This window comes from Trichechus manatus, unplaced genomic scaffold (genome assembly GCF_000243295.1).
Source record: "Trichechus manatus latirostris isolate Lorelei unplaced genomic scaffold, TriManLat1.0 scaffold00214, whole genome shotgun sequence".
NCBI classification, from domain to species: Eukaryota; Metazoa; Chordata; class Mammalia; order Sirenia; family Trichechidae; genus Trichechus; species Trichechus manatus.
In genome coordinates, this window is record NW_004444150.1 from 233,152 (window position 1) to 242,581 (window position 9,430).

At 64.4% G+C, this 9,430-nt stretch overlaps 1 protein-coding gene across 1 annotated transcript in view; it reads left to right on the forward strand.

Annotated features, from left to right (window-relative positions):
• The window catches only part of NOTCH1 (notch receptor 1), a 54,315-nt gene that overhangs the window by 37,872 nt on the left and 7,013 nt on the right, over positions 1-9,430 (forward strand). Inside the window, exons 26-31 of the mRNA XM_023742620.1 lie at positions 3,458-3,889; positions 4,502-4,650; positions 5,321-5,537; positions 6,010-6,097; positions 6,178-6,343; positions 7,573-7,868. Coding sequence (XP_023598388.1) covers positions 3,458-3,889; positions 4,502-4,650; positions 5,321-5,537; positions 6,010-6,097; positions 6,178-6,343; positions 7,573-7,868 — 1,348 coding nt within the window. The remainder of the gene's footprint in view (positions 1-3,457; positions 3,890-4,501; positions 4,651-5,320; positions 5,538-6,009; positions 6,098-6,177; positions 6,344-7,572; positions 7,869-9,430) is intronic.

Below are 9,430 nucleotides of genomic sequence, written 5' to 3' on the forward strand. Positions count from 1 at the left end.
GAGATGAGAAGGCAGAGAGGGTCAGGAGCTGGTCGAATGGACACGGGAAATCCGGGGTGGAAAGGAGGAGTGTGCTGTCGCAGTGTAGGGAGAGCAGCTAGGGTCACATAATAATGTCCATATAAATTTTTGTATGAGAGACTAACTGGAATTGTAAACTTTCACTTAACTACAACAATTAAGAAAAAAAAAGCGGTGTCTCTTGAAGGTTTCCCCTGAAGGCCTCAATGATAAAAAGCTCCCAGCGAAGTTGTGTATCCCTGACACCAACCTTCCTCCAAGGAAAGGTGGTGGGCGGGTGGGTGGTCTGCTCCGCCGAGGCCCCGAGAGAGAGAACGCAGTGGGGAGCGCATGGCCTCGGTTTCCACCTCTGAGGAGTGGAGGTCTACCTGGGCTCGAGTCCCCCAGCAGCGGGCGTGTGCCCCGCACTACCCGGTGGGTGCGCCTGGGAGGCCGCCCTGGTGGGAGCCGGCCCCGGCGGGGTGCCGCGGCTGCAACGCAGCTGGAGCAGGGCACCCGCCTGACGGCAGCCCGCCGCCCCCAGAACCTGGTGCGCTGGTGTGACTCCTCGCCTTGCAAGAACGGCGGCACGTGCTGGCAGACGGACACGCTGTACCACTGCAAGTGCGGCAGCGGCTGGACCGGCCTCTACTGCGACGTCCCCAGCGTGTCCTGCGAGGTGGCTGCGCGGCAGCAAGGTGACGGCCCCGGGGTGCGCCTCGGCCGGGGGGGGGGACAGGGTCCGAGGGGCGAGCCCGGCCTCACCGCCCCGCCGCGCCCCGCAGGCGTCGACATCGCCCTCCTGTGCCGGCACGGCGGGCTCTGCACGGACACGGGCAACACCCACCACTGCCGCTGCCGGGCCGGCTACACGGGCAGCTACTGTGAGCGCCAGGTGGACGAGTGCTCGCCCAGCCCCTGCCACAACGGCGCCACCTGCACCGACTACCTGGGCGGCTACTCCTGCGAGGTGGGCGCCACCCCTGCCCGTTGGTCACTCGGCTGGCGGGGCCCGTCTGGTCCTGGAGAGCCAGGCGGGGCTTCGGGAGGACTGCCTGGAGGAGGTGGCCTGTGGCGGTTCCTGGAGGGGGTGGGGGGCTGTACGCTGAGGAGTGGGACTGTGTCCTCCTCTCCCACGTTGTGCCCGGGCTCCACTGAGGCCTGCCCTGGGGCCCCCACTGTCCCCCAGGATGGACCCCAGCCCCCACCCTGGGCAGCACTTCTCGGCTCCCCAGGTCTCCTGGGCCGGTGTGAGGCTTTGCCGGGCAGAGGGCGGCAGGCGTGGCACTGTCCGCCTGCACAGTGGGGTGAGCACCGTGCCCCACACCACTGACCCCGCGTCTCCCACGCAGTGTGTGGCCGGCTACCACGGAGTAAACTGCTCTGAGGAGATCGACGAGTGCCTGTCCCACCCGTGCCAGAACGGGGGCACCTGCATCGACCTCATCAACACCTACAAGTGCTCCTGCCCACGGGGCACGCAGGGTGAGGGCAGTGTGGGGACGGGGTGCAGGGTCGGGGCCGGGAGAGCCGGCAGCAGACCAGCCAGGAGCTTCCTTTCCCCTCGTGCGGTTGTGGGGTGTGGTGTTCTGGCCAGGCCACTGGCCTGTGGTGAAATATGTGGGGCTTAGTCTCCGCCCCATCAGCACCCTGTCTTCCCTGAGCACCTGTGCAGCCCAGGCCTGCGCCTGGCTGAGGGGACTGGGAGGGGGTGCTCGGGGACGTCCCCAGCTCCCCTGGCCCTGACATCACCGTTGGCAGGCGTGCACTGCGAGGTCAACGTGGATGACTGCACGCCGTCTGTGGAGGCCGGGACCCGGAGCCCCAAGTGCTTCAACAACGGCACCTGCGTGGACCAGGTGGGCGGCTACAGCTGTGCCTGCCCGCCCGGCTTCGTGGGCGAGCGCTGTGAGGGTGACGTCAACGAGTGCCTGTCCAACCCCTGCGACGCCCGTGGCACCCAGAACTGCGTGCAGCGCGTCAACGCCTTCCACTGCGAGTGCCGGCCGGGCCACACCGGTGGGTGCCCGGGCCACGGGGGGGCGGGGGGCGGGGGCAGCCCTGGGGCGGCTCCTCACACCCCCTCCCACCCAGGACGCCGCTGCGAGTCGGTCGTCAACGGCTGTAAGGGCAAGCCCTGCAGGAACGGAGGCACCTGCGCCGTGGCCGCCAACACTGCCCGCGGCTTCATCTGCAAGTGCCTGGCGGTAGGTGCCGCGGCCCGGGGGTGAGGGAGTCTTGGGCCCCTACCCTGCACCCCACACTGCAGCACGGCCCAGTGCATCCCTGATGACCTGCTCTTGGCGGCCCCGGGGGTCGGAGCCCAGGCCCGGGAGGGGCTGTATGGAGCTTCATGAGCTGGCGGGGGCGGGATTTCTACTCTGTCCCCGCCAGCCCAGGTCCCCCCACCAAGGGCTTCGCTGCTGGAGGGAGGGCAGCTGGCCAGGGGGCTGCGCCGAGGCTCGCGGGCCCCCGGGAGCTTCCCTGATTCCCTGCACCTCCCAGGGCTTTGAGGGCGCCACCTGTGAGAACGACGCGCGCACCTGTGGCAACTTGCGCTGCCTCAACGGAGGCAGCTGCCTGTCGGGCCCGCGCAGCCCCACCTGCCTGTGCCTGAGCCCTTTCACGGGCCCCGAGTGCCAGTCCCCAGCCAGCAGCCCCTGCCTGGGCGGCAGCCCCTGCTACAACCAGGGCACCTGCGAGCCCACGTCCGAGAGCCCCTTCTACCGCTGCCTGTGCCCCCCGAAGTTCAACGGGCTCTACTGCCACATCCTGGACTACAGTTTCGGGGGCGGCGCCGGGCGCGACATCACCCCGCCGCAGATCGAGGAGGCCTGCGAGATCCCCGAGTGCCAGGCCGACGCCGGCAACAAGGTCTGCAGCGTCACCTGCAACAACCACGCGTGTGGCTGGGACGGCGGGGACTGCTCCCTCAACTTCGACGACCCCTGGAAGAACTGCTCGCGCTCGCTGCAGTGCTGGAAGTACTTCAGTGACGGCCACTGTGACGCCCAGTGCAACTCGGACGGCTGCCTGTTCGACGGCTTCGACTGCCAGGGTGGCGGGGGCCAGTGCAAGTGAGCGCGGGGCGGGGGGCCGGTGCACGTGAGCGCGGGGCGGGACGAGGTGGGACGGGGGTGGGGTGCAAGTGAGGGCAGGATGGGAGGAGATCAGTGCAAGTGAGGACAGGGCTGATGGGGCAAGGGGCTAGCCGGGGTCAGGGAAACTTGCCGCCAGAGGCTGGAAAACAGGAACGGGAACAGGAGAGTGAAGCCCTGGAGGTGGTTTTGGAGCAGCATGGGGGCCAGACCCTGGCCAAGGGTGAGGCCCCGGGAGGGCAGGGCAGCGGGTGGAGGTGCGCCCAGCGGCCCTGGGTGGGCTGCAGGGAGGCGCCGGGCGGTGCAGCCGGGGCCTGAGCGGCTCGGCCGGGGCCTGAGCGTGCCTCCCCTGCCTGTAGCCCGCTGTACGACCAGTACTGCAAGGACCACTTCAGTGACGGGCACTGTGACCAGGGATGCAACAACGCTGAGTGTGAGTGGGACGGGCTGGACTGCGCGGAGCGCGTACCCGAGAGGCTGGCAGCCGGCACGCTGGTGGTGGTGGTGCTGATGGTGCCCGAGCAGCTGCGCAACAGCTCGTTCCACTTCCTGCGTGAGCTCAGCCGCCTGCTGCACACCAATGTGGTCTTCAAGCGCGACGCGCGGGGTGAGCACATGATCTTCCCGTACTACGGCCGCGAGGAGGAGCTGCGCAAACACCCCATCAAGCGCTCTGCCGAGGGCTGGGCCGCCGCGCCCCGTGCCCTGCTCGGCCGGGTGCAGGCCACGCTGCTGCCTGGTGGCGGGGGCGGGCGCCGGCGCAGGGAGCTGGACCCCATGGATGTCCGCGGGTGAGTGACTTGCCCCGGGTCTCCTCCCCATCCTCACAGCCACCCCCGTCTCTTCTGTGTTCTCCCCGCTTTATAGTAAAAGAGACTGAGGTTCTGGCAGGACCTGGGACCTGCCCAGGGCCTAGCACAGGTGAGGGCAGACACAGCCCCAGGCTCTGGCCCTGAGGACCCCCCTGCTGTCCACTACACTTTGTCCCTTTGTGCAGTGAGACCCCACCCACCACCAGGCCCCTCAGGCACTGGCATATACGCTGTTGGTGAGCACACAATGGTCAAGTGCGTCCACTGTGTTCTGGCTGGAGAGGACGCAGGGCTGAAGGCAGCACAGGGAGTGATGTGGAGGTGTCTACAGCTGTGCTTGTCACAGCTCCCCAAGACCCGGGGCCCTGGTCTCTGTCCTTCCGTGATGAGGGAAGGGGGCTCGTGGCACCAAGGGAGCCACAGAGGGGGGCTGGCCTGGGTCTGGAAGTACCGTGAGGGAGGGGCATTCACAGTGAGCACCTGTGTACCCCAAGTGGGGGGACAGCCACCTGCAGGCCCTCCCCGTCCAGTCCTGGCCCCCTGCCCCCTCAGGACGTCCTGGGGCGAACACTGAGCCCCGCGCCCCTGCAGGTCCATCGTGTACCTGGAGATCGATAACCGGCAGTGCATCCAGTCATCCTCCCAGTGTTTCCAGAGCACCACGGATGTGGCCGCCTTCCTGGGGGCGCTGGCCTCGCTGGGCAGCCTCAACATCCCCTACAAGATCGAGGCCGTGCAGAGTGAGTGCACCCGGGCACCCTGCCCCGCTAGGCTCCACTGCAACGCTCTGCTCACCATTGCCGCGAGTCTGTCGGCAGGGTCACATCTCCCGCTCCCCAAATGCCACTGCTGTCTGCTGGTGACCACCCCAGGGGACACAGCATGCCAGAGGAGTTCGAAGGAGCCCTCTGGACTTCCCCGCGGCATGTCCTAGCTGGCCAGGGGGACGTATGCCTGCCTGCACGTGGGAGTCTTTCTCTCTCCCACCCCTTGCCATGACTTTTCTTTGTTGGGCATTCTTCCCAAATCATTACAGCTTTTTTTAAAAAAGAGAGAGAGAGAGAGAGAAGGGGAAGAATTGATCGGTGTCATGTGAAGTGTTGAAGTTTGTATCTCGAAAATCCCCCTAAATCCTTTGTCTTAACAGCTCGATGAGAGCGCGGTGATTTCGAGCTCGCTAATCCCCCTCCGCAGAGCAGAGGGGAGAACGCATCTCCAGATAGAGTCAGCCTGCGGGAGAGAATTTAGCCATAGTTTGCAATTCTGATTAACCGCGCAGAAAATGACCTTATTTTGGGGGGCGGGACGGGAGACCGGCGAGGCGCCCGGCCACGGAGCCAGTCTGCCGCGCCCGGCCGCAGAGCCGGAGCCTGATGCCCGGGCACCGGCCGGCGGCCCCTGTGCCCGCAGGTGAGAGTGTGGAGCCGCCGGCCCCGGCCCCGCTGCACTTCATGTACGTGGCTGCCGCAGGCTTTGTGCTGCTCGTCTTCGTGGGCTGCGGGGTGCTGCTCTCCCGCAAGCGGCGGCGACAACACGGCCAGCTCTGGTTCCCTGAGGGCTTCAAGGTGTCGGAGGCCAGCAAGAAGAAGCGGCGGGAGCCTCTTGGGGAGGACTCCGTGGGCCTCAAGTAAGTGGGGGTATGGGGTGGGATCCCCACATCAGGAGGCTGCCCCCTGCAGACCCATGGGCCCCCTCACCCTCAGCATGGCCCGGGGGTACCTGACCACCCCCACACATACAACAGGGCTTGTTCCCCAAGACCACGGCCCCCGTCAGCATGGTCTAGGAGTAGCTGTCAACCCCTCATCAGTACCTTCCTCCACAGACCCCAGGCCCCCCCACAGCATGGCCTGTGTGGACTTGGTCCCCACCACCACCATGGATGCCCCCCAAGACCCATGGCCCTTCAGCATGTTCTGGGGGACCTGGTCACCCCCAGCAGGGACTGCTCCCCTGGACCCACACCCCACACCAGCATGTTCCAGGAGGATCTGTTCACCCTTCCCCCATCAGGGGTGCCCGCCCAGTTCCATGGGGCCCCCATACCTTGAGGGTGTTTCCTGGTAGCCACTCAGTCTCGCCCCTGCCCTGCCCCCCAGACCCCTGAAGAACGCCTCGGATGGCGCCCTCATGGTCGATAGCCAGAACGAGTGGGGGGACGAGGAGCTGGACACCAAGCATTTCCGGGTAAGTTGGGTGGCCTGCGGCTCCCCGTACACCCGCCTGCTGGGCCCAGCTCACGTGGCTTTCTGCCCACCGCCCTGTAGTTCACGGAGCAGGTGGTCCTGCCCGACCTGGATGACCAGGCAGACCACCGGCAGTGGACCCAGCAGCACCTGGATGCTGCCGACCTGCGTGCATCTTCCATGGCTCCCACACCACCCCAGGGCGAGGTTGACGCTGACTGCATGGACGTCAATGTCCGTGGGCCTGGTGAGCGCCACTCCTGCCCCCCATCCACCTGCCCCCACCCACCCACCTGTCCACCCACTGCTGGTCCACCCACCTACCGCCTGTCCACCCATCCACCTGTCTACCCACCCATCTGTCCACCTGTCCATCTGTCCACCCACCTGTCCACCTGTCCACCCATCCACCTGTCCACTCATCCACCTGTCTACCCACCCACCTGTCCACCAGCCACCCTTCCACCCACCCACCTGTCCACCAGCCACCTTTTCAGCCACCCACCTGTCCAGCAGCCACCCCTCCACCCACCCACCTGTCCGCCTGCCACCCGTCCACCGACCCACCTATCTACCAGCCACCCTTCCACCCACCCAGCCGCCCGTCTATCCATACACCTGTCCACCCACCCACCTGTCCACCTGCCACCCGTCCACCCACTCCCTTATCCACACATTGCCGGTCCACCCACCTACTGCCTGTCCACCCATCCACCTGTCTACCCACCCACCTGTCCACCCGCCACCCATCCACCCACCCATCTGTCTATCCACCCATCTGTTTGCCTGTCCACCACTTGTCCACCTGCTGCCCTCCACCTGTCTGGTGTCCACCCACCACCCGTTGTCCACCCACCACCCGTTGTCCACCCACCACCCACCACCCTTCCATCTGCCCACTACCCACCTGTTCACCTATCTGCCACCACTCTCCCACCTGTCCACCTACCTGCTGCCCGCCTGTCCACCCACCACCCATCCACATACCATACCTTATACCCGAACACCTACTGCCCACCCCTCCCCTGCCTAGGGAGGGGTTCAGCGGCCTGCTCTTCCCTGACCCCATGACTGGGTTCACACCTTCCCCTCCATATCCAGTGGGATCAGTACCTGGAAGCTGAGTGTTTCAAGGTGGAGTGGGGACGTTCTGGTCCTCTGGGCATTTCCCTTTCCAAATGGGACGGAAAACGGATCATTCTGTGTTCCCACCACCTCCCTCCCCGATGACCCTGCAGCTCCCACTGGAATTTCTTTCCGAAAGCCCTGTCTAGACACAGCATGGTTACACTGTCGTTCTCCAGCCAGTTGGGCAGTGAATGGTTTTTGCCGCTCAGGGGGGCTCTGTGCGCTGGGCAGCATGTCCACCTGGTGACCCAACCAGCTGGGCCTGTGGTCCATCCTCAAAGGCCGTGGCCAGGCAAGGGGGTGTACGGCTGTCATGACTGAGCCGCCCTGTCTCTATCTCTCCTACAGATGGCTTCACGCCTCTCATGATCGCCTCCTGCAGCGGAGGGGGCCTGGAGACTGGCAACAGTGAGGAGGAGGAGGACGCGCCTGCGGTCATCTCGGACTTCATCTATCAGGGCGCCAGCCTGCACAACCAGACCGACCGCACCGGCGAGACCGCCCTGCACCTGGCCGCCCGCTACTCGCGCTCTGACGCCGCCAAGCGCCTGCTGGAGGCCAGTGCTGACGCCAACATCCAGGACAACATGGGGCGGACCCCGCTGCACGCGGCCGTGTCTGCCGATGCTCAGGGCGTCTTCCAGGTGAGCTTGGTATAGCAGGCGCTGTGCTATCCCACAGCCCCACCCCACACCTCTGCGCTCTGGGAGGGTGCCCTGCCTGCTCTCTTAGCGTCCTGGGCCAGCCATCACAAAACACCACACGTGGGTGGCCGTGAAAAACCAACGTGTATTGTCTCGCAGCTCTGGGGACCCTGTCCAGTTTGGGGTCTCGGCCATGTTGATCCCTTCTGCAGCCTCTGTCCTTGTTTCTGGAGGCTGCCACAATCCTGGGGGTTCCTTTGCAGCCCATAGATGCGTCTGCCTCCTTTGTCATGTGGCCTCTGCCTGGGTCTGTCTGTCTGCTCTGCTCTGTTTATAAGATGCTTTTCAGAAGGGATTAGGTTTAGGACCCACCCTGCCCTGTGTGCCCTCATTAACATCACAGAAGAAAACAACGTTTCCAAATAGAGTCGCATTCACAGTACAGGGCTAGTACCGCCACGTCACTTTTGGGGACACTAACACCCACCTAGCTGGCATCCTCTCGGGAGAGCCAGGCCTGAGGTGATGCAGCAAGGAGCTGGGGAGCCTGCGGTGAGGCCGCCCACCTGCCCCAGATGGTCCCAGTCTCAGGGATGGGCCTCCCGCTCAGCCCCCACCGCAACGGCAGCCCCCTGTAGCCTTGGCCCTCCAGCCTCCTCACCCCTCCCCTGGAAGCAGCAGCCGTGGCTGGAGGCGATGCCGGAGGCAGTGAGAAGGTTTAAAGGCTGCGCTGCCTGCACACCTGGGGCCCTGGCTTGCTGGGAGCCCGTGTGGGCGGATAGAGGGATTTGGATGCCCTGGTCTCCAGAGAGCCCCAGCAGAGGCTGCTTTTGCCAGCCACTGCCCAGCTGCTGACACCCAGGCCATCCCCAGCCCCCTCTGCACAGCCCCCCTGCGTGGACACACTGTCTCAGTCATCTAGTGTTGCTCTAACAGAAATACCACGAGTGGATGGCTTTAACAAAGACAAGTTTATCCTCTCACAGTCCAGTAGGCTACAAGTCCAAACCCAGGGCGTCAGCTCCAGGGCAACGCTTTCTCTCTGTCGGCTCTGGAGAAAGTTCCTTGGGATGCATCTGGCTTTCCTTGGTCTGGGAGCTTCTCTGCACAGGAACCCCACGTCCAGGGGATGCACTCTACTCCCGGCACTGCTTTCTTGATGGTGTGAGGTTCGCATGTGTCTCTACTCACTTCTCTCTTCTTTATTTCAAAAGAGATTGCATTAAGACACTATCTAATCTTGTCAACCTCATCAGCATAGCCTCCTCACGGTGACAGAATTTACAACACATAAGGAGAGCGCATATAACCTCATCATAGTGATAGAGTTTACAACACATAAGGAAATCACATCAGATTACACAATCATACAATGCTGGGAAATATGACCCAGCCAAGTTGACAGATATTTTTGGGGGACACAATTCAATCCATGACAACACACACACACAGGCCGTCCCCAGCCCGCTCTGCACAGCCCCCCTGCGTGGACGCACACACCCAGGCCGTCCCCAGCCCCCTCTGCACAGCCCCCCTGCGTGGACGCACACACCCAGGCCGTC